This window comes from Ruditapes philippinarum, unplaced genomic scaffold (genome assembly GCF_026571515.1).
Source record: "Ruditapes philippinarum isolate M1 unplaced genomic scaffold, ASM2657151v2 ctg689_1_1_1_1, whole genome shotgun sequence".
Classification (NCBI taxonomy): domain Eukaryota; kingdom Metazoa; phylum Mollusca; class Bivalvia; order Venerida; family Veneridae; genus Ruditapes; species Ruditapes philippinarum.
In genome coordinates, this window is record NW_026858375.1 from 174,592 (window position 1) to 201,261 (window position 26,670).

The window sequence follows — 26,670 nt, forward strand, 5'->3', positions numbered from 1 at the left end:
GGGGGGGTCGAAAGTGCGTTGTTTTGCGTATATATGAGGTAAAGGGTTAATGTATACATGCAGTTTTTATGGAAGAATACATAACAAACTACAAAACTTGTCTCCAGTTTTGAATAAAAATCCAAATTCGATAAGACATACCTCATTAGTGGTCACAATTTTCTCCGACTTTATGAGTTGACTGAGGGCATTGAGTTTATTGAGGGCATCAAACTGTTTGTATAACACAATCAAATGGTCTGGGCTGGCTTTGAGATATGTCTCTAACAGCAAACCAAATCTCACTGTAACAATTGGGTTATGTAGCTCAGACCTGAAAAACAAAGCAACTATTATGTTTAAGCAACAAGATATTTAAAGGTACATTACATCCTAGAAATGCATTTATTTTTATTTCTCTCTGCATTTTTTCTGTCATATTATAGTTCACTGGGCAATTACCTTCACCATCTATTGCTTCTGTTGCTTTATAGCAATTAGTACAGTTATGCTCTCCTTATTGAGCTAAGTGGGCCGACATAAAACATTGATTAACAGGAGCTTCTTGCCATCTTCACTTTATTTTCTTTCTTTTTTTATGCTCGAAAGGGATCACACTCTTCCAGCATCTCTCAGTATTATTCAAACGTGACCCTCAGTCAGAATTTGTTTGCTCAATATTGTTGGATCACTCAATCACCCCCTTTTCCCCAAACTCAATAATTAATTCAAAACCATAAACAACTTAAACTTATTTGCATATAGTTACCCTTGAAATTAAGCCAACAAAGTTTGACTGATAATAATTTTATAGTCCACATACAGTAGCATACTGAAACTAAAATACTCACTTTAGAAGCCAAAACAGTTGTTGGCCGATATGTTGATTCCTGAGTGCACGTTCGAGAAGAAACTCCGACAGTGGACAGTATAAATAATTTTCATACTTTAAAGCTTGAACAAGTTGTAGTAGATAAAGTGACACTTCATCATCACTGAAATACAAGTGCATCTATATGTATTTATTATTAAATATTAAATAACTATGAGTAAAATAGTATGGATTTAACTTACTACAATGTTGGAGCAGAAATCATGATCACAAAATAGAAAAATATCACATTTTCTGCTGATTCTTACAGTTATCATTCATTTTCATATATACATCATTATAACAAGATGAATTAGACATCTAAAAAGTTCAATTTGGTAAGTTGAAAGACAAGATTTTAACATTTAATCATTTAAGCGCCTTCTTCGGTATATACATGAGTATAGAATTTAATGTGGTGTTCCAACACTTTTTTGCAGTGTCACACAAATAGTATCTACAATACAGTAAATTCTGATAAATCCAACATATACATGTGTAGTGTATATTTCTCCTGAAAAGCATTTGTTTTGTTTAAAGTTTAGTGACACTGCATGACCCGTGTTTTCTTTTTCCTGAAATTTTCTCAACATTTTGTTTCAGAAAGAAAAATGTGCTACAAAAAATTGATATGGTACACAAATCTGCTTATAAAACATTTTATTGATAATGGTATTATGACACCTGTTAATAAATAATAGAGTAGAAAAGCAAACATTACCTGAGATCTTGTAAACAGTCCACGGCATATCTTCGTACATTTTTGTCAGGAAAGTTAAAATCTAGCAATTCTAAAGCATGATCAACAGGTATCTTCTGACCCCATGAATTTAACAAAATCTGCATCTGTAATTAAACAATACATGAACATTGTATGGTTTACAAGGATAGCATCCTAAATGGGATCAAGACCCGCCAATTACATTAAATACATTAATGTGAGAAAACCATCTGTCTGATTCAAAGAAAGTACACATGGACTGCCCTGTAATGGTATATTAAATGTTCTTCTATGGTCTCCCTGTACCATGGCTAGTTATTTTTAAATCATTTAAATACACTAGTATATATCCTTATATAAACCATAACCTGAGACTTCTAGTTATAGTTAAAAGATCCTATTAGAATGGGCAATGAGTTAACAAATCCTGTATTTATCAGGAAGACGCACACACAGATGTAAGAGCAAATAAAATGCCCCTTTTTGGGCTTCTTTTAAATTTTACAAACTGTTCTAATTCAAATCTTAACTTTTTAATGCAAAATCAGAAACTAAGTAAATTTCAAATAAAAAACTTAAAACAATCTTTCAATCTAAGCAAGAATTCTAAAAAAATAATGAAAGATTAATGCAAAAGCAAGTGTTCAAACTTACAATAAGTAACAAAAACCTTAGCCTTAATATGATAAGTTTCATATCAATGCATTCTTCCAATAGATGTTATCCTGAACTCGGCAAATGTGTTTTTTTTTCAAGCTATTTTTGCGGTACAAACAAACATTTATGTATAGAGTTTCACGATCCACTACCAGTCACAATAGATAAGTCAACCTGTTGCTGTTATTTTCAAAACTGTAAATGTAAAAGTTTTCTACTACCACTGGATTAGCTTTGGAAAACCCAAAATAATCTTAATTCCACAGTAAGTTTATAACAAACGAACACTAGTTACCTTAGCAACATCTATATGATTATGCCATTTCACTGATTTCAACACGAGAGGCAAGGCTTGTGCATTTTTCTCTCGTATCTCCACTCTCATAGTCCAGACTAAGTCTTTGTCTTGTTCATGTAGACAGTCCCACTGTCGCGAGCTCAGTATATCATCTAGCAGGCGAACCATCTTCTTTGGTGGATGCCAGTCCTGTAATATCAATGTTTCAACGGTATTTCATTTATTCGGGACAATAATTGCTGTTTACTACTGTATAAGTGGTTAAGTTAGCGACACGGAAATATTGGTGAATTTCACGAATTGACGTAATTCTTTAAAATTTCCTCTAGCATTTCTATCCTTCCACAATTCAATTTCCTCATGTGAAATGTCTGGAATTTTAAATTCACTCACTTTATGACAAGTGGAAATATCCACTTATACAGTAATATTTACAGAGAGGGTTTGAATAAAAAAACAAAGTGAGTTGAGTCACATAAAGTTTGGATAAAGATAAATTTAAGGCCTGGAAGTTATTAGTGGGACAAGCTTTTCTTGGTAAAGGCCACATTGTTCAACTGACCTAAAAAAATAGGATCTATTTAGTCATAACAAAACCCACAACAACTTTCAGGACTATGGGTTAACGTATTCTTTTGTTATTCATTGAACAAGATTTGAACTTCTGATCACAAAATGAAATGGGGGTGTCACCTGGTACATCCAACCTTTACGTTATGCAGACCAAAACATTCTCTTGTTATTGATTAGACAAGGTGCCCTCTATTAACAGTTAGATGGACAGACAGACACGCTGTGTAAAGTAAACTACCTCTACCTCTTCAAACAGTTATATAATATTGACTTTAAAAAAATCCAGTGAAGCTTTAAGAAACAGTATTTATGCTATACTTACAGGATGTCCTGGTGTTCCGGGCCTTTCCATGTTCTCTGCAGCTAGTTCATTAATCTGTTCAGGGGAAAATAAAATAAATTACACTCGCATTATTTAACTATACTGAAGCAAACCAAAGTAGAAATTCCCAAGTGTAACTTAATACATTATAAAACCTATTTTCTGAACATAATTATACATGTATTGCTTCACATGTCTGTTACTAAAAATATACAAAATTAATTTTAACAATCTTGAAAAAATTCATCTCAGGTTGTAAACTGTGATGAAAATCATTTATTTATGAAAAGATGTTCAAGCATTTTCTATCTTGAGCTCTAATAGACCTTTAAATGAGTGGAACTAGAGCAATTTAAATAATCCTGGAAAAGCAACCATGCATTGGTGTCACAGCTTCACTGGTGGAGGAAGACCTCATCAAGTGCCCTTCCGTGCATCATATCAGGCACAAACAGGCACCTGAGTAGAACCACTGATGTTCCCAAAGCTAGCTGGATAGCTTCCTCACATGAAAGAATCCAGCGTCCCTGTAGGGATTCAAACCACAGCGGTGAAGGGCAAGTGGTTTGAAGTTTGAAGAACAAACTTAACAACTCGGCCATGGTTACCCAAGAGTCCAAATTTGAAGTAATTTGTCCCAAGAATGAATCACTTGAATTGGATTTGAAACTCTGCTAAATTATCTGAAGTTTAACCATAATGAGCTTTAGCTTTTCTTAAAGCATCATTATTCTTTTAATCAGTCAAATGTGCATGACGTGAATTTTTGAAAACAATTTTGAATGGAAAAAAAACAAGAATTTGTTTGTTAAACACAAATGCCCCCGGCTCAGAATCTTGACAGTAGCAATATTTCAAAAAATGTTTACCCATACACTCACACTGCGGATGATCACGTGACCAGAGTCGTACAATGGGCTCATAAAATGGCGGCTTAAGCGTTCGGTAAAAGCAGTGAAATTGAGGTAAGCATACAGTTAACGTTTAAATTATATGTAAAACTAGGCCGCACGGAACGCCTGTATAAAAACCACGTACTGTTCTGTTATTGATTGCATTGTAGCTCTCTCTATTTAGGCCTGAAAGACGAAAAAGTTGTTTTGGGTGATGAGTACAATGGCCGAATAGGTACTAAAATACGTTGTTTTCAGTAAAAGAAACGCATTTTGAGCAAAATTAGCAATGACATCTTGTGCACAATTTGAAGTTTACCCGTCAAGAACAATTTCCATCCTTTGTAAAGTTGCATAAAGAAATTGTACATTTTTTTAAAAACGAGTACAATTGCCGAACCAAATTTATTGAGTACAATGGCCAAACGATTTATTGCCTGTCCTATTCCGTCAAATTTTTCATTGAATTATGCATGTTTCTCGCTTCCTGTCTTTGAAATCATACAGATGTGATATTTGAAAGTGAAAAATAGGAAGAAGTATTAAATTAAATGAATTCAGTTTGCTTGCCATAAATTCTCATCTTAATAGTATTCTGCTTTGATAACACACGTGTACATCAGCGTAAAAGTATTTGAAATACAAAAATAAAATACATGTACAAACATGTACATTATATAGAATTTATTTCACCAGCAAAATTTATGTATAAATTATACAAATAAAATTGTCAATTATTTTTTAAATAAAGTCAGGTTTTTTGTTTGGTTGTTGTTGTTTTATTTTTGTATTTCAGACTCAGAAAAAGTGGTTCCTTTAAATGAAAAGCATGTTTACGTATATCTATGGAGTATATACATGTAATAATGTATATATTAGATTTTAAAATTGTGCTTATATTATCGTTAAATACTTCATCACACCATATTAAGTAATTCAATATCTTTACTGGAATTGGAAATTTCTTATGTGTTTATATGCCGGCATTATGGCAAATCGTATAGAAGAAGATCAGCTTCATGTCGTCACGAGCAGGTTCAGAAGGGAAGGCACATTGTGGGACATTGTTTCTAAGTTTCGGCAAATTGCAACAACATAGGTCTGTAAATTACATATCAAACAAGAAGTACATAGCTGTTTGATATTTCTACAAAGGGCCTGTGTGGCAAAGATTGAAAGAACACAAAGAAATGGTTACATAATGAAAAAGTATTAAGAAAACGAAATAAGGTTATCCTGTAGCAATATATTGCCCTATTATTTGCAGCGGCATAAAATGTGCCGTGTGTAGAAAAATGAACGTATTACATACATGTGTATGTTCCTCTAATGATTCAGTTGAAGTACACAATTTCTTAGGTGATCAAATATTATAAAATACATGTTATAATAGCTCCAACACCGTTAAACATAACATGGAAGCCATATTTACATCAATAATCTGATAGTATTTCTAAAATTCTAATGTGTTTCAGAGCAAACAACCATTGCGGATCAACACCATTTCAGGCAGTCAGCTCGCGGCAAATTCTGATTAAGCAACACAAGTTATTTACTCAATAAACTTTATTCACGCCCGTTTAACTCACAATGAGTGTAAAATGTCCATCGGTAAAATTGTTGTGAGCAACTTCAATTCCTCGTTGTGAGCACCCATCTTTGACGTGTGACACGATAAACAATGTGAGTATTTCATAATTTTTTGAAGAAAACAGACATTAATGTAAAAATATCGAAATGCAGTTAGCTAGCGATGTGTTTTCCGAGTATGCACATGTAAAAATATTGCCTGTTGGTCGACAATTTGATGGAGATACCGTGCCACGCAGTCACTCAGGGTAGCTTGAAAACTGGAGACAACTTTTCTCCGGACCAAATTTAACATTGGAAACGTCAATTCTGGTGAAGTTTTGTGCATTCAAACCTCATCAGGTGCCCACAAGTCACAGCGTAAATTATTACCTGAAAGTCTTCATAAACGAAGAAATACCCTTTTTTGCTTTAATCCTCGTTGTGAGCACCATAACCTCGTTGTGAGCAAGACAAGCGCAGTGCGTGTCTGGTTCAAATATGTAATTCAGATTGTGAAAATATAATTTTCAATCTACCAAAGCAATTTAAAACGTTTTACACAGCAGAATGTCTTTGCAAGACGTTGTGCAAACCCCGAATGGAGGCATGTTAGTTTTGAACTGACTGTCCGTCAGTCCGTCAATCCGTCCGAAAACTTTAACATTAGCCATAACTTCCTTATTAGTAAACGGATTTGATTCACATTTGAACACAACATGCCTTAGCACAAGACCTTCCTACGGACCTGTATTTTTACTTTGACCCCTGAATGGCTTTTACCTTGAATGTCATATTGTCAAAAAACATTTAAGATTGGCCATAATGTCCTTATTAGTGAATAAATTTAATTCATATTTAGGCACAACACCTCTTTGGACAAGGCCTTCCAACTGACCTATATTCTTTTGACCTGGACCCCTGAATGACCTTCACCTTGAAGGTCAAAATGTCCAAAGACTTAAAAATTGGTCATAACTTCCTTCTTAGTATACGGATTCTACTCATATTTGGACATAACACCGTTTAGACAAGACCTTCAAACTGATCTGTTTTTTTTTAAACCATGACCCCTGAATGACTTTCTAGAACATCCAAAAACTTTAACATTGGTCATAACTTCTTTATTAGTAAGTGGAAGTGTTTCATTTTTGACACAATGTCCCTTTGGACAAGACCTTCCAAATGACATATATCTATTTCACCTTGACCATGAGTGACCTTCACATTGAAGATCTAATTATCAAAAAACAAATAATCTATCTGGTCCATGAATCCAAACACAAAGCACCACTTCGGGGGTATTGTCAACTTACCGTGACAGTTCTTGTTCTACATACCTAAATATGAATTAAATTGATTTACTAATAAGGACATTATGGCCAATCTTAAATGTTTTCGGACAATTTGACCTTCAAGGTAAAGGCCATTCAGGGGTCAAGGTAAAAATACAGGTCCGTAGGGAGGTCTTGTGCTAAGGGATCTGGTGTTCAAATATGAATCAAATCCGCTTACTAATAAGGAAGTTACGGCCAATGTTAAAGTTTTCGGATGGATTGACGGACTGACGGACAGTTCAAAACTAATAGGCCTCCCCTCGGGTATGCATAACGTCTTGCAAAGTAAGATATTCTGCTGTGCAAAAACGTTTTAATTGCTTTGGTAGATTGAAAATTGTATTTTCCCCCATCAGAATTACATATTAAAACCAGACACGCACTGCGCTTGTCTTGCTCAAAACGAGGTTATGGTGCTTACAACGATGATTAAAGCAAAAAGGGTATACCTTCGTTTCTACGAAGACTTTCAGGTAATAATTTACACTGAGGACTTGTGGGCATCTTTTTAGGTAAGAATGCACAAAACTTCACCAGAATTGACGTTTTCAATGTTAAATTTGGTCCGGAGAGAAGTTGTCTCCAGTTTTCAAGCTACCCCGAGTGACTGCGTTGCACGGTATTTCCAGCAAATTGTCTACCAACAGGCAATATCTTTACATGTGCATACTCGGAAACCACATCACTAGCTAACTGCATTCCGATATTTTTACATAAATGTCTGTTATCTTCAAAAATTATGAAAAACTCACCTTTTTAATCGTGTCACACATCAAAGATGGGTGCTCACAACGAGGAACGGAAGTTGCTCACAACATTTTTACCGATGGACATTTTACACACGTTGTGAGTTAAACGGGCGTGTTTATTGACGTTTCTGCACGTGACAAAAATATCATGATATGGCCAAAAGAAAGTTTGATGACTTAATAAGAGGCACTTTTGTGACAATGACTAGAACAAACAAAGTTTCACTGAGTTTGCTTTGATATCACACACTTTGATCAGTGATTACTCAAACACTGACTATATACGTAGGCTCTTCCTTGTGTACATTTGTGTTTCTATTTGCCGGAATGGGAAGAAAGGTGACTAATCAAAATTTGCCCTAGTTCGGAAAGCTTTGGGCAGATGCTGCATGTTAGAGTGGGTTAGCATGGAATAACTTGATTTGCTCAAGGTCACAAACAAACTGCCAAATTCTTTGCACTGACTTTTGCTCCGCCATTGTTGTTTGATCTTAAACAACTGAAACAAATTAGAATTTAGAAATACTATCAGTTTATTGATGTAAATATAGCTCCCATGTTGTGTTTAACGGTGTTGGAGCTATAATAACCGGGTTTCATAATATTTGTCCAAATTTTGTACTTTAATTGTGCCTATTTAGGAACATATATAAGCGTTCATTCTTCAACACAAAGTGTACATTGTATGTCCCTGCTTATAGCAGAAAATGGGGCAATATATTGCTCCAGGTTTATCTAATTTCTTCTTTTAATAGCTTTTCTTTATTTACATGTAGCCATTTCTTTGTGTTCGTTCCATCTTAGACACTCAAGCCGTATGTAGAAATATCAGATAACTATGTAATTCATGTATAGTATGCAATTTACAAACCAATGTCTTTGCAATTTGCCAAAACTTAGGAACCATGTCCCACAGCATGTATGGGGTACCTTCCTCTTGTGTACCTGCTCGTGACGACATGAAGCTGATCGTTTTCTAAACGATTTACCATAATGCCGGAAAATAAACACATAATAAATTTCAAATTCCTGTAAAGATATTGAATTACTTAATTTAGTGTGATGAAGTAGTTTTTAACGATAAGCACAATTTTAAAATCCAATATATACATTAAATGAAAATATTCCAAAGATATGCGTAAACATGCTTTTCATTTAAAGGAACCACTTTTTCTTCGTCTGAAATACAAAAAAAAAACAATAAAAAACACCTAATAATTGACAATTTCATTTATATAATTAAAACATATATTTTGCTGGTGAAATAAATTCTATATAATGTACATGTTTGTATTTTATTTTTGTATTTTAAATACTTTTACGCTGATGGACACGTGTGTTATCAATGCAGAATACTATTAAGATGAAAATTTATAGCAATCAAATTGAATTCATTTAATTTAATACTTCTTCCTATATTTCACTTTCAAATATCACATATGTATGATTTCAAAGACAGGAAGCGAGAAACATGCATAATTCAATGAAAAATTTGACGAAATAGGTCAGGCAATAAAATCGTTTGGCCATTGTACTTATTAAATTTGGTTCGGCAATTGTACTCGTTTTTAAAAAGATGCACAACTGCGTTATGCAACTTTACAAAGGATGGAAATTGTTCTTGACGGGCAAACTTCCAATCTTTCACAAGATGTCATTGTAAATTTTGTTCAAAATGCGTTTCTTTACTGCAAACAACGTATTTTAGTACCCGTTCGGCCATTGTACTCATCACCCAAAACAACTTTTTCGTCTTTCAAGCCTAAACAGAGAGAGCTACAAAGTAACCAATAACAGAACAGTACGTGGTTTTTATACAGGCGTTCCGTGCGGCCCAGTTTTACATATAATTTTAACGTTAACTGTATGCCTACCTCAATTTCACTGCTTTTACCGAGCGCTTAGGCCGCCACTTTACAAGCCCATTGTACGATTCAGGTCACGTGATCATCTGCAGTGACTCAGTAATGGACAGAAAAATTGCCAAAAAATTGTAAACACAAGTTATATATCTTGACAAAGTCATGGCATTTTGTAATTGTGACAAATATAAGTTGCCAAGTCATTGCTCTGACTTGTGAAGTTGAAAAATATTCAACTTCATGCAAGTTATCTTCCTACCAAATAGGTGACTGGTGACCTTAACCACACTGACTCCTAACTCTATCCAAAAGAAGAATACCATGCAAGTTATCTTCCTACCAAATACGAAATACATCTGTCAATAAATAAATGCTGTATGGGCAAAAGTGTAAAAATCTATTTTTAGCACTGGTGACCATAACCAAACTGACCCCTAACTCTATCCAAAAGAAGAATACCATGTAAGTTATCTTCCTACCAAATATGAAATACATATGTCAATAAATAAATGCTGTATGGGCAAAAGTGTAAAAATTTATTTTTAGCACAAGTGACATTGACCCACTGATCCTTACCCCAATCAAAAGGATGAATACCATACAAGTTATCTCCCTACCAAATATAAAATATATCTGTCACTTAATAAAGGCTGTATGAGCAAATGTGTAAAAAATCTATTTTTAGCACTGGTGACCTTGACCCAACTGACCACTGACTCCATCAAAGTTTATGTTTCTATCAATTATAAATAACATCTGTCTATAGAATAAGGTCAATACTAAGTATTCAACTATGACATCACATAAAATATAAAGGCTGTATAAGCAAAAATGTTTATATTTATTTTTTTTAAACCAGTCACCTTGACCTTGACCCTAGAGACCGCTTACTCCACCTACTAAATATGAATTGTTTGTTTGTTTGTTTCATTTTACGCCTTTTCCCAACAGTATTTCAGTCATATAGGCGGTAGTTTCCTAACCATCGTTCCTGGAGAGTTACACCAGTACTTGACAACCTTCCTCCGCGCTAAACTACCAAAGCATCTCCCGGGGATCGAACTCTCGCCAGAGAGGTAACTGGATTAGAAGTCATTGACTCTAACCCCTCGACCACGGAGGCGGTATGAAAGATATCTTTAAAGAAATTAAGCAATTAGGAGAAATTTAAGATAAATCCAACTTGCGGAAATAGGTTTACCAGACAAGGCCCTATTTTCAAAGTGAAAAAAGGGAAATAACTGAAAAATATTGATGACACAGTTATATAACTTGGCAATATCATGTACTTTGTATTGATAAGTAAGTGTGGAAATTGTAAAGCCATTAGTATCGATAGAACTATTCCAACTTGCCGTTTTAGGTTAACCATTATTCATTTTCTAAGTGCTTAAAGGGCAATAACTTGGTAAATATGAAAGCAAGAGTTTTACCCAGATCATGTACTTTGTATTGATTAGTTAGTGTGTAAACTAAGAAGCCATTGGTACATGTAGAACTTTAGAAAAATCCAACTTGTAGTTCTAGGTTAACCTTGTATGGACAGATGAACAGATGGACAGACGGACAGACGGACGGTTCAATCACTTTGTGCCCGGGGGCATTAAAACACAACTGAAAGACAAAAATGCTCGAACTATTAAGTTATGATGTAAAATAATTTATAGTAATGGATGTACCTTTTCATCGGATGGGAACACAATGGGTGGATTTCTGTTATATTCAGAGAATTGGACAGTTAACATGATAGTGCTATGGGGGTTCAATGACACACTTCCTGTAAGTATAAAACATATAACATGACCTCTCTTATTACATAACACTATAATTATAACATTATAAGCTACAGTAAACTTCACGTATAGCGAACACGGTTATAGCGAACTTCCGGTTATAGGGAACAATTTATTTTGGCCCGAATTTTGGCCTTCTTTATTTAATATAAAAATATATGGTTATAGCGAACACGGTTATAAGGAATTATCGCTTATAAGGAACTCATTTCTTTGTCCCAATTTAGTTAATAGTACTGAAAATTACACTTTTATAACGAACTCCAAAATATTGTACTTCAATACATCTATTCAAATGAATTTGTATAGTTTTCTATTTTGGATATTTTTAGCATGAGCTCTTTTCACCAAGATAAAACGGTTATTTATTTATTTTCTTCAATAGTTTTGCTCGAGTAAAATAATTATAATAATTTATAATCAGTTTTCAACAAAATCATGCATGCTTGCAAGCATGATCCATTGCAAACTGCAAAGAACGCTTGATTTAAATGAAAAGAAATCTATATCTTACATTAGTAAAGTCACCCTTAAATCATAATAGAAGATATTCAATATAAAAGGAAGGAAAAATCGAAAATCTTGTTTATTCTCAATCATGGAAAGAAAACGAAAATAGTTTAGAAACAAAAATTTATATTTTATGTGAAATTGAGATAAGGAGTAAAACTAAAACTGAAATAGCAATCAAATTCCAAAAAGTACGCTCTCGGGTAGTGTGTCTAAAATATAAATAAATGACTAATATTTCTATTTCTTAATCAAATTCTCTTCAAAAATGGCGGACAATGGTAAACAATCACTTCGTTATATGTAAATCTGTTCGCCATAAAAACTCCTGATACAACGAACTAATTCGCTATATGCTTACAAGGAACTCCGGATATAAGGAACAGGTTTTGAATGTCCCAGTGAGTTCGTTATAAGCAGAGTTTACTGTATACATTTTTTGACAGGTTTTTTGGTTCAGTATCACTAATTGGTTTATACCAAATTTATTTAAGTTTGATTGTGTAGGAAACTATACACTTTCGAGTATAAATGATTGTTGACCTAAATACAGTCAACCCTGTGAACAAAGGACACCTAAAGAAGAGACCAGACATAAACAAACAAATGGTCTTTATATTGGGGTTACTCTTTTCTTTTGAATTAATAAGTGGTTATTGACAAATGGTCTTTATCCACAGAGTGGTCTTATTCAGAAGTGTCTTTAACACATGTCTGACTGTAACCTGAACGTCTATATGAGGGTTGTATTGCAAACAGCCATTTATACATATACATATAACATATAACTTGACCTCAACAATTAATCTATATTTCTGGATGATGACTTCCTTTGATTGAAATAGAAATAAATTTATAAATTTACATCTGTTGTGAATAAAGTTTAGATAAAGTTGATGTCATTAAAGTTTAAGCAAACAGGAGAGCGCTGCTTTTCTTTAATTGGTCAAGTTGAAATGTTTTACAACTTAATTCCTAGAATCCTTTCTGTAAATAAATTATGATACAGAATTTCCTTCTTTAAGTTATATTTTATATATTTTGTTGTATTTTTCCAAAAAACAATCTCAATACCTCAATATATTGTTTTAGACCATTCACCAAGATAACATAACTCTTTATAACCTGATAAGAATATATGACAAGAATTATCTCCCTTACACACAAAAGACTTCAATAAATTAACAATACAAATAATTTTTTTTTCAAGTATGATGTTCATTGTTTTCTTTAATTGTACTCAGTTATAAGTTTCCAGAAATGATTAAATGGAGTTCCTTGTAATTGATTGATAATTTTCATAAACTCTTAAGTGAGTTAAATTGTGTTTTATGAAAAATGGATGAGTCAATGAGGGTATTTATGGAAAAATGGATAAGTGATTTAAAATGAGTATCTATGGAGTAAAGGGTAAATAAAAAAAAAGTTTTGATAAAAATTTACCTAGTGGATAGCAACCAGTCTCTTCTAATTGCAATTCAGCCGTGACTGGCCACATGGCTAACTTGTGTTCCCCAACCAACAGTCGAGACCGGAAATCAAACACTGGAATGTTTACCCAAGCTATTGGATTCAAACTCTGAAAAATAAGTAAAAGATACTGAATATATATAATTATTTTCTCAAACAACTATGGTTAATATCCTGCCAATGTTCAAATTTTGAGAGTCTGCTAGAAAATTCAGAAACAAAGTTACTTGGTAAAGAAGCCCTAATCAATGCTACATCTCAAATACATTAAAAAAATTGTAATATCCTAATTTAAGGATATTTTTCCTCTTAAATTTAATTGTGCTTATTAGTGATGAAAATGAATGAGGTCTCTTGTTAGAAAAGGAAAGGTTTAACTGAAATTTTCTCATATCATAATCAGTATTTTAGTACTGAAAAATACTTGAATCAAATTCAACCTGAAACAAAATAAACTTTTGTTTAAGACAACAAACATAGAAAGATATTGTAAATTTTCTTATAACACCTTTATTTATGGGGTCTGATTTTTATTATAGAAAAGTTGAGCAAAATACCTTTGCCCCCCTCATCCTTCCGTGTAGAGTAAAGCACAGTCTGCTGGCTGTCTGAACATCCATGACCTGAAGGTCAAAGGTCAAGGTCGCTCCAATATTACAATTACCACCTAATACTGGCATCTCGTTTGTGGTTTTAACATCCCCCAGTACTTCACTACCATGATACAACCCTACAAACAGCTTAACCTGAAATAATAATTATCTCTTTAATAGCACAAATGATTGAAAATACAACGAAAAAAATAGAATTAACAAAAGTGGATTTTGCTGATTTGATATCAAAATTTCTATTCAAAGTCAAAACATCTAAATTTTTTGCATGTCTGTAAAAACCTGAATCTTTGTTTGAAAAGAAGCAGACCAAAAATGAATGAAACCTATGGTACATTTTGGAGAATAAACGCCCCTGGCCCCTTCTGAGCCCCTAAATCCAGGTAACAAAAAATAATAAGTTTAGCTAAAATGGCTTAATTAGTTTCTTAAGACTAGAGAAAGAATGATGTAATACCTCTAGTACAGTCAAACCTGTGTTAGAGACCACCTCTGAATAATTTAAAGATCACCCTGTAAATAAAGCCCACTGTCTGACAACCCTTAACAGATTAAAAGAACAAAAAGAAACCTCAAAGTAAAGTCCAATTGTCTATAAAGGCCATGCTTATTATCTCCCTTAGATGACCTTTGTTCATAGGTTTTACTGAATTAATATAAACATGAACATATATGAGCTGCGTCATAACAAAACCAACATAGTGCATTTGCGACCAGCATGGATCCAGACCAGCCTGCGCATCTACGCAGTCTGATCAGGATCCATGCTGTTGGCTAGTAGTTTCTCTACTAGCTATAGGGTTTGAAAGCGAACAGCATGGATCCTGATCAGACTGCGCGGATGCGCAGGCTGGTCTGGATCCATGCTGGTTGCAAACCCATTATGTTGGTTTTGTCATGACACGGCTCAATTATATAATTATCCTTTTAAAGATTTATCAATTATAAATTTTGACACAAGATGTGATGCTTGTGACAGAATAGGCGTTTACAACAGGCAATATCTTACTTATGTTTTTATATTTCCTACTTAAAAGGATACTCAGACAAATTAGTGACAAAATATGAAAATGATCTTATGTACTCATATCACGCTAAAATGACTTTTTTTAAAAGTCCCAACATGAATGTCTGTATAAATTCTATATATTTGGGGTTTAGAGCATTAATACATCTAAATATGTTGGACGAAATCTAGACAACGAAAGAATCACAGAATGGTTTTAAAACAAGTCATGTGACTTGAACAAAGCCTGCAAGTTACAATAACAGATATTGTGGATATTGTATGATTAAACTAGTCTAGTCATCCATTTGACATGAGTTTTTTTTAACGTTTCCAGTGTTCAATGTGACAACTATTTTGAAATCTGAACGCTCCAACCTGTTACCCACATGGGTCAAGTTAGGAAACCACCCCTTTATTCTTTATACGGAGAAAAGTCTTATTCCTGTGACTGTCTAGTGTATTCATTTCTAGTATATTAACTGAATAATGTATGAAAAATTCAAAACAATGAAATGAACATTTTGCCTGTGTCTCCCTTTAAAACTTGGGGAGGGGGGAGAAGTTTAAACAAAATGTAAAATACCTTGTCAATGTTGTCTTTCACTTGGTCAGAAGTAATCTCAATATTCTGTATTCCCTTCACCTGAAACTCAAAATTATCCTCAATGTCCCACACGAGATCGTCTTGATGTCTATTTATATTATGCTGTCCAGATAATCTCGGTACAGGTCTTATGTGCTGATTTGGATCTGTAATATCAATAAATAGTCATATCTCCGAAAAAATGTTACGGTACGTAGAAATGGACCAGAAGTTCCGGTAACTAGCATGTTTAATGATAGCAACAGCTAATCTGGGGCAAATTTGTTGGGCTTTTTATTTTGTTTAATATTCCATTGCTAATGTGCTTCATATTGGGGGAAGTGGGTGGCTACCCAACCACCCCCCCCCCCTTTTAGTTAAATAAAAAATGTACTGCCATATTTTGAATTCAGACATGAGCAATGAATGCGTACCAGTAGACTGTATTCAAGCTAATATCTCAGCAACTGATATACAATGACTGTGCTCATTTAAAACCTTGACCTGCTGAATTACTGTAATGGAATTGCCCTGCATTGAATTTGGAATAGTTCATCCAAAATTTAGGGGTTTCAGTATCAAAACTCCTAAAAATTGAACTGCTAACAGTAAAGAACCTGGTCAGAGTGCAGGAACATATGGCTCAGTACAGGAGGCAACGGCTATTTGTATTTGGTCCCGGCGGATAAAGGGTTAAATAAGAAGTATTAACTTAAAACAGCTATATACAATCATAAATAATAGTTAAAGCCTTGCTTCCATTTCAAAGAGTCAAATGTATTTTGACAGTTTAAAGTGCCAAATAAAAATATCAAAAGATTAAAAAAAAAACTTGCTCCCAAATAGATTTAACCCCATGCATCAAGTGAAGCTGTATATAAGTTACCAAATCTAAATAAGATTTTCCTAGTTTTACGTAAAATGCTCATATTACAGAGAAAGCTTCCCTTACTGAAGGACAAAAAGACAAACAAATGACACGAGGCATTACATTATCAATGGCAACTCTTTTTGACATGTGAGCCGCACCATGACAAAACAAACGTAATGCGTTCGCAACCAGCATTGATCCAGACCAGCCTGCGCATCTGCGCAGTTTGATCAGAATCCATACTATTCGCTCACAAACCGTATAACAAGCAGAAAAACTGATAGCTAACAGCATGGATCCTGATCAGACTGCGAGTATGCACAGCCTGGTCTGGATCCATGCTGGTCGCAAAGGCATAACATTGGTTTTGTCATGGCACGGCTATTTTTAGAAGAAGAAATAGTGAAGAATTACCAAAACATGTACTTACCTACTTTGAGGATGGAATATTTGTTGACCAACCAAAACTCAGGGGCCATGTTCCGTTGAATACATGTGTACATATACTGAAAAAAAATTATAGAACATATCTCCTTAATTTCATTTTCATACAGTTACCATGTTTGATTTGACAGGGGTTTTTTTCATAATAAAGAGTTATCTACTCTCCTTAAATCATTTTTAGATCTTTTTATCAATAGGAACCTGTGTACTGATATGATCAAAAGGACCTAAATAAACTAGAAATATTACTAAATGTGATTAATACCCCTGCAAGTCTGCTTCAGAAATCAAGAAGTAACTAGTAACAGAATACCTTGCAAAAGAACTGAAATAGAGTTATGGTTGTGGGCAATTAAAGATAGCTGTGGTTCTGTTATGTTGCATTTCCTTTCAATGTGGTTGACCATTGATGATGTTTTATTGAATTGCTCTGTAATAAGTCTAAACTAGAAATGTGTCAATAGGACACGGGTTCCCCCACTGCGCCACTGTTCTGTCAATCTTTTGACTCTAGGTCAAATATTTTTTGGAAAACTAAAAATCTTTAACTAAGTAAAGGGCAAGAACTTTACAAATACTTAATAAATCCACAAGCAAACCCCAAGTTGAAAATTGCAAATTTATACTACTGTAAGTCAATGGCAATAACTCTAACAAAACTGAAAAAAATCCACATGCAAAGTCCCTGGTTCATAGCTTCACAGTGATGTGAATCATTATTCCTGTAATTTAGTCATGTTGATCATTATTCCTGTAAAGTTGGTCGATTCTAACTCAAGCACTCAAGGAACAAAAATTGCAAAATTTTTCTAAGTCAAGGGCAATTACTCTAAAAAAACTAAAAATATCCAGAAAAAAATATACAGGTGCACAAGTACACATACTGATTAACATTCCTGTAAAGTTTCATGACTCTAGGTCAAATACTTTTTGAGTAACATGCGACACAAGTTGAAAATTGCTAAATTTTACTAAGTCAAGGGCAATAACTCTAAAAATACTAAAAATATCCAGACGAAAGTACCCAGGTGCACAACTACACATGCTGATCAACATTCCTGTAAAGTTTCATGACTCTAGGTCAAATACTTTTTGAGTAACATGCGACACAAGTTGAAAATTGCAAAATTTTACTAAGTCAAAGGCAATAACTCTAAAAATACTAAAAATATCCAGACAAAAATACCCAGGTGCACAACTTCACATGCTGATCAACATTCCTGTAAAGTTTCATGACTCTAGGTCAAATACTTTTTGAGTTACATGCGACACAAAAGAGAACGGACGGACAGAGGGAAGGAAGGATGGATGTACGGACAGACGGACAAGGGTAAATCTAAATCCCCGCCACAAAAGTGGGGGCACAAAAAAGTTACGCTTGCCTTCTTGAGCACTGTTCTTCCTCTCATTTTGCTTGACAATTGAATGAAGTTTCATTAAACTGAAGACAGAATTGTGTTTATTGAACACTGTACTACCTCTCATTGCACTTGACCATTGTATGAAGTTGTATTGAATTCCAAATACTAGTTTTCAAGTAACGCAATGGACAAAAAAATAACAAAGGGCAATTTTAATTAGTCCAAAGAAAGTTATGGTTCTTCTGCACTGCACTTCATCTCAATGCCCTTCCACTGTATGAAGTTTCTTTGAATTCCAACCATTTATACTGGACAATAAAAAGTAACAAAGGGCAAAAAACTATCAAATGAGTCAAAAAAGAGTTATGGTTTCTGTGCACTGCGCTTTCTCTCAATTTTCTTGACCATTGCATGAAATTGTATTGAATTCCAACTGGTGAATTTCAAGTTATGCACTGGACGAGAAAAAAGCAATGACAAAGTAACAAAGGGCAATAACTCTAATTACTCTGAATAGAATTATTGTTCTTGTGCACTGCACTTCCTTTTATTGTGCTTGACCATTGTATGAAGTTGTTTTGAATTCAAACCAGTACTTTACAAGTTATGATCCGGACAAGGAAAAGTATCAAAGAGCAATAACTCTATAATTTGTCAAAATGGTGTTAGTGTTCTTGTGCACTGCACTTCACCTAATTGTGCTTGACCATTGTATGAAGTTGTTTTGAATTCCAACCAGAAGTTTTCAAGTTATGCTCCTGACATGGAAAAGTAACAAAGGGCAATAACTCTGTAATTAGTCAAGATGGAGTTGCGGATGCGCAGGCTGGTCTGGATTCATGCTGGTCGCAAACCCATTATGTTGGTTTTGTCATGACGCGGCTCATATATTTACCTTGAATTGCTGTAGAGCAGTTTTACCATACAAATAATCTTCTTGTCCTACCACTTTCAGTACAAAGTCATAGGAGTTTCTTAGTGAACGGTTATGCCACTTACAGACGGCATTGTCTATGATGATATCAGGGCATTCTGTTACATGTGATTGAATCAGAAACTTTGTCTGTAAACATAAATACAAATTAATTATGATATGATCGAAATATGTATATATTTCAACCCATTTATTTCATTTTTCGCAGTATGTTTTTCAAATTAATTCTATAATTGAAAAGAGATTCCTTTTGTGAAAAATCCATTCTGTGCAAATTTGTTTGCTAACTGCACTTGTACATTGTTTCTAATTTTAGGTAATTAGTAACAACTGTTTATTCACTACAATAAAATCCAACAGAAGTCTCTGTTACAAATTAATAATTCTTCTTTGAATATAAAATGAAATACTAGTAAATATAAGAATTATACAATCTGCACCAGCTATGTTATATAATATATAATGTGTCTCTATGGTCCAATAAAAATTGACGTAACTAAAGTGAATTATTGTAAGTATTACACACCAACAGCTAAGCCAAGCATACATTATAAATACATACTGGTCATTATTAAAGCATATATTAATGTAAAATGAACTCAAAATTTACTTGTGAACCATAACTGAAACTTTTTGTTTTTTCTACAACTTTGTTGAATTTGGCACAAAGTACAATACACATTTTGATTTGATAAGCACCTGTATTGACAACATTTTAACAGGTTTTATGGCACAATATAAGCAGCTGTAAGGATATATAACCCCAGTTGCTAGGTTATATAACTTATATAGAGTACATTGTTTAAACATTGCCATAAAACCTGTCAAAAAATTTTATTACAAATATTTTTATACTGCATGATTGCTTTCTTTCTAGTTTCATTACCCTAACTACCCTAGATATCTTAAATGGACTTGTCCATCTTTTAATCTGAAGAAACACATTCATTATTTTTTGGCAATTTTAAAAAGTATTGACTGAATAGTAAAATGCAGACCATGACCAGAGGGCTTGGATATGCTTGCTGATCTTGGTCTGCGCTGGTCGTATGGTATTACTAGTTTGATGCATCAGGCAAGGGGTTAAAAAAAGAAAATAATTTATTAATGTGGAGCAGCATCAATAAACATGATATTTACATCATAATTATCCAATTAAAATCATTGTTACAGATATGCAGTGTTGTAATGTCAGTATGAAGGTGTTCAAACACTGTAAGCCTGTCAATCATGCAGGAACCGCCTGTTGTTTAATACTCAAGCTAAATAAAGCTGTGAAAACTAAAGCATTAAAACCTTGATTTGCTAGACAAGACACCTGTATATCATCTGTATAAAGTCACTAAAACAACCTTCTACCTCTACATGTATATAACAATCTAGTATGAATTAGCATTTAGAAAGTTAATAAATGAAGTATGAATCAAAGTGATGAAAGCACTATGGTATTCACGGCTTTTGAATGATGAACAAGAGCACTACATGTGGTGCTGTTAATGATTGTCTGAAAAGGCCAATCCATTTTTGACGAAAAAAATGTAAGTTAAAAAGTGGCATAACTTCAAAAAATATAGCTTTCAGAATTATGCCCCATAATTAGTGACTGCCATTTGTCAGGATAAGCAAGTATTCAAAGTTAATGTTGATATCTTTCAAAATGATTGAATAATGAATGGGCTGCTACATTTTGCACGATGATGATGGCATCAAAAACACAGCAATCGTTATAGCTCAACTTTTTCTTCAAAAACAGACCAGCTATTACTGAGTAGGCTGTATGATCCGCTATCAAATGAGAGAGTTACTAGCCAGTATTTCTATGATTTAACTACTTGTTAGTATAAAATGATAAATGCATTGTATGAATACAAGTCTATGAACCTCTGCTTTTTCTTGGGGGAAAATCTAATTACTTACCACCAGATTCTGTTCTCAAAATTAAAACAGACAAATAAAACACCTGACAATAAAAATCATTTGACCACTGGAAACATTCCACCTATAATTACTCTGTATAATTCTAATGAGAGGCGACATGGCCAAGTTAACGCGTCATACTAGTAATCTAAGGATTGCTGGCCGTGTGGGTTCAAACCCTGTCAGTTGAGTTTGCAACAAATTCTTGCAACAAATTCAGACATGCAAACTGAAATCAAAATCTGAATTTTTCCATGTACATAAAGGGATTTTTTTGGCTTGTTTTATAGCCAATATTTGGTCATATTCCCAATTGAAAATAGTACATTATTGTCCCAATCCACAGGAAAAATTCCCATTTAAAAGTTACAAAATAAAAATATTGAATTACAAATTCTAAAACTTTGAAAATAAGGGCGTCTTCATTGTTATGGTGCTTAAATGTTTGAAGATGCCATGCTCGTCGGTGATTCTTTGCATTCATGTAATCAATGCAAAATAAAGTCATGTGTTTTTCCCCAATTTATAACAAAACAGCGCTGAAATTCCCAAATCCATGGGTATAGGTCATGTTCTCAAAATCCTGGAAAAAAAACCCAGACATACACCCTGCTGAAAAAAGCCTGCATATGAAATACAAACAAAACTAACAAAATGTAAATAATAGAATTTTTTTGTATCACAATTTTTTACAGCAAATACATCAGGACAATAAGGTGAACTCACATTGGCTTCTTGTATTCGTACGGAGACGACAAGGTAACCGTTGTTCAGTTTTTTCTTCAGTTCATCCGGCAAGTGATCGCTACTACGAAGTTGTAAAGGATACCTGTTCTCAAATAATGCGTGGAAATCCTTGTGAAAAAAAAAATCAAAGCATTATTATACTTGTAAATTATAAAAGCATTTTGTAGTAATATACATGTAATATAATGAGTGAGACTAAAAAAAGTGTTGCAGCACCACAATAAATACCGTATTCTGATATATACCGGATAAGGTGGTTGAATGATTAAATGCTTAAATCTCACCATTTCAATCGCCAAAATGCACTTTAAAACATTGGATTCATCTTTTCACACTGTTTTATATACAAAAATGAATGAAAAATGTAAGAATCAGTGTAAAAATGATATTTTTCTACTTTGTTGAGTGTCTAAAGGTACTGCTTCAACACTGCAGCGAGTTAAATCCAAATTTAATAGGGTTATTACAGGGTTATCTTAACATGAAACTTCTATTTGACTTGAGTGGATTTTACTAGGATAAGACCTTTTGAAGCACAGTAGCTTAGTAAAATCCATGAGAACTCAATACAATTGATAGATCAAGATTTTCCTATAATAACTCTTTAATCATAACGCTTAAACTACATAACATAACAGCCATAACTTTTTTTTTATTTTATGCACAAACCAGCAACTTAAGTAAAACCACCTATGTTCTGTAAGCTTGCTGGATAACTTTCTCACATGGAAAAATTCAAAGTACCTGGATGTATTCAAAACAAAAGTGACGAGGGGCAAGTGGTTTAAAATCAATGGCTTTACTCACTCGGCCATAGACATCCCTTTCCACAATAGCACAATTGATTATAATGCCAACTATGTCATTTCTAATCATATCATATTAAAAAGACATATGTTAAAACAAACTCAGTGGAGTCTTTTTTAGATGAAGCAGTAAATTGACATCACAGTATATCCATGTATGGACAAGTGTATGTGACCACATGACCACAGCTCTCATTTTAGCCTTTAAATTTATGAGGATTGCGGAACATGTAGATATAACTGTCTGAAATACAATTTACAAATCAAACCAGTAATAATAACAGACCTAGAACATGTAAATAAACAGACTCTACTTACAGCTGAAAAACAATATGTCCAGATATCTATAAAGGTTTTAACATGCACGTTAATAGAATAACTTACATTTTGTGGCACTTTGCTTAGGGCAAAACTGTACATCCTTTTCCTAAAATCGTCTACCTCTACTCTTGGCATGGCATGCATTTCCATAGTAACTGAAATAATTAAAGACTACATAGATACAAACGTGGCATACACATCATATTCTCATATTCTAATATCTTTAATTTCTTTTTAATGTGATTCCAATATACATGTACCGGTTTGATTCCCCTTGTAAAATGCATTTTGAAAACAAGAATTTGTAACAGAGTTACCAACGTCCCCCGCCTCGGGGAAGTTTTATATGAAGCATAAAATTGTGCTATTTCAAAATATTGAGGTATGGATGTCAGGAATTTCATTCCAAAATTATGATCAATGCTAGATCTGCAATTGCAACAATGAATCTATTAAAGAAATACTAGTAAAATGAAACACGGAATGTAAAATTCTATCATGTTAACCTTTGACATCTAAGTGTGACCTTGACCTTGGAGGTAGGGGTGCAGGTGTTGTGCATGACATATCATCTAATTAATATTACTATTTGTGCCAAGTATTTTTAAAATCCCTTGAACTATGTAGAAGTTATAGATCAGACATAAAAATATACCCTATAACAGACTATGTCAATCTTTGACCTCTAAGTGTGACCTTGGAGGTAGGGACCCATGTTTTGCGCCTGACATATCATCTTATTATTGTTTTTATTTGTGCAAAGTATTTTTAAAATCCCAGGTCATGGACTGGACATAAAATATACCCTATTACAGAGTATGTAAATGTTTGACCTCTACGTGTGACCTTGACCCTGGAGGTAGGGACACATGTTTTATGCATGACATATCATCTTATCATTGTGACTATTTGTGCCAAGTATTTTCAAAATCCCTTGATCTAAGAAGAAGTTATAGACGGGAGTCAAAATAAACCATTTAACAGACTCTGTTAACCTTTGACCTCTAAGTGTGACCTTGACCTTGGAGGTAGGGGTGCAGGTGTTGTACCTGACATATTGTCTTATTATTGTGACTATTTGTGCCTAGTTATTTCAAAATCCTGAAGAAGTACAAAATATACCCTAAAACAGAAAACGTTATATTATGACCTCTAAGTGTGACCTTGAACTTGGGAGGCAGGGATGCAGATGTTGCGCATGACACATTGTCTTATTATAGTGACTATTTGTGGCAAGTATTTACAAAATCCTTTGATCTATAAAAAAGTTATGGACTGGACACAAAGTATACCCTGTAATAGACTATGTTAATCTTTGACCTCCAAGTTTGACCTTGACCTTGGAGGTAAGTGACAGGTTGTTGCGCATGACACATCTTCTCATTATTGTGAACAATTGTGGCAAGTATTTACAAAATCCCTTCAAAGATAAGAAAGTTATGGACCGGACACAACATACACCATCAAAAAGACAATGTTGACCTTGAATGAGCAAGTGCGACCTTGACCCTGGAGGTAGGGGTCTGGTTGTTGGGCATGACACATTGACTTATTATAACAAACATTTGTACCAAGCTATTTCAGATTCCTTTGATAAATGACAAAGTTATGGACCGGACACAAAATATACCCTGTGATAGACAATGTTAACATTTGACCTCCAAGTATGACCTTGACCTTGGAGGTAGGTGAACGGTTGTTGCGCATGACACATCGTCTCATTATTGTGAACAATTGTGGCAAGTATTTACAAAATCCCTTCAAAGATAAGAAAGTTATGGACCGGACACAACATATACCATCAAATAGACAATGTTGACCTTGAATGAGCAAGTGCGACCTTGACCTAGGGGTTAGGGGTCTGATTTTTGCGCATGACACATTGTCCTATTATAACAAACATTTGTGCCAAGTTATTTCAGATTCCTTTGATAAATGACAAAGTTATGGACCGGACAAGAAAGTGTGACGGACGGACGGACGTTCCTATGAGTGGGCATATATTGGGTATTTCTTTTGTTAAAAGTACCCAATAAGACAACAAAAGTACCCAACAATACTGACGGAATGAATAGAATTACCCAACAAGTATCCATTCGTGTGTTCAAGGTACCCAACATGTGTCCATTCGTGCGCCCGGACAGACAGACGGAGCCTATTACTATATCCCCCTTTTTTCTTCGAAAAGGCGGGGGACAAAAAGACCTAGGGTTGTCTGAGGAGCATCACATTCTTCTTTTCTTAACAATAGATAGTAATTTGCCATTTTCAAATTAAACAGATAAATTGAATACAAGGTCACATTGACCTTTAACCTTTTGTCAGTCAGAACTCATAATGGTGTATCCACATAATTATAAGGTTTCAAAGTAATTATTCATAATTAAAATTATTGACCGTAAACAAAATCATGATGTTAGAAAGATCAATTTGACCATGACCTTCAGTCAACGCGAAAGTCAAAATTTTTTTCCAGCCACAAGGACTGGGATCCTTAGATTTATTTCCGGCCCTGATGATTTTTTCCCAGCCCGAACTCTGAAAGGTATTTTTTTGTAAGGGTGGGGGAGGGATATTGCCATAATTATAAACAAAATTATGTAGCAAATATGAATAATCAGACTCAACTATAAGGTTCTATGAAAAAAATATACAGAAACATAATTAATAAAACATTAGCATAATTCACAAGAAAACGATACATCTTTCAAAGGTTTAATTTTGAAGATTGATGAAAAAATATGTTTTGGTAAGGAAATTATCCAAGACAAGATGATGGCTTACATTACTTAGCAAAAACTGGTTGTATCTTGCTGTGATTTTGGTTATCTGGGTCTGTGAATACAAGCAAAATGAAAATAAGATTGATCTTGAAAGTTTTGCCTCTTTTAGAAGCCTAAAAAGTGTTTAAAACTGGCTGAAATTTTATTCAGACATGAGGATTGACAGTATCGAAATTTATCTCGGCCCTCCTGACATTTAGTTGGCGAGGTCCGAGTACCGACAGACTTTCGCACAGACTGGACCTTTGACTTTTTGACCCAAACTGAGTATGGAAGGTAGGACTAACATAAATCTTAATGCATCCTTCCCATCCAGGTACACCTACATACAAAGTTTTAAGTTCTTTGGTCAATGCACTTTACAGTGAGACACAGACAAAATTTTCATTTCTTCGTTTTGAATTTTTCATTCATTAATCTGCAAATGTCCTCAAAATGAATACACTAGGCAGTTACAGGAACAAAACTTTTCTCCTTATAAAGAATAAAATGATGGTTTCCTAACTTGACCCATGTGGGTCAGGTTAGAGCATTAATATTTCACAATATTTGTCACAGTGAACTCTGTAAACGTTAAAAAAACATGTCAAAGGAATGACTTAGGTTTGTTTCAATCATACAATACCCACAATATCTGTTTTTGTAACTTCCAGGGTTTGTTATAGTCACATGACTAGTT

The 26,670-nt window shown here is 34.0% G+C and overlaps 1 protein-coding gene across 1 annotated transcript in view; it reads right to left on the bottom strand.

The window, feature by feature from the left end:
* Positions 1-26,670, bottom strand: part of LOC132753023 (phosphatidylinositol 4,5-bisphosphate 3-kinase catalytic subunit beta isoform-like) — a 71,302-nt gene that overhangs the window by 24,912 nt on the left and 19,720 nt on the right. Inside the window, exons 6-18 of the mRNA XM_060743433.1 lie at positions 23,272-23,363; positions 22,061-22,189; positions 19,379-19,546; positions 17,109-17,184; positions 15,808-15,974; positions 14,162-14,350; positions 13,578-13,713; positions 11,511-11,608; positions 3,422-3,475; positions 2,524-2,715; positions 1,572-1,696; positions 831-974; positions 98-313 (exon numbers count right to left, since the gene is read on the bottom strand). Of these exons, the coding sequence (XP_060599416.1) occupies positions 98-313; positions 831-974; positions 1,572-1,696; positions 2,524-2,715; positions 3,422-3,475; positions 11,511-11,608; positions 13,578-13,713; positions 14,162-14,350; positions 15,808-15,974; positions 17,109-17,184; positions 19,379-19,546; positions 22,061-22,189; positions 23,272-23,363 (1,786 nt within the window). The remainder of the gene's footprint in view (positions 1-97; positions 314-830; positions 975-1,571; positions 1,697-2,523; positions 2,716-3,421; positions 3,476-11,510; positions 11,609-13,577; positions 13,714-14,161; positions 14,351-15,807; positions 15,975-17,108; positions 17,185-19,378; positions 19,547-22,060; positions 22,190-23,271; positions 23,364-26,670) is intronic.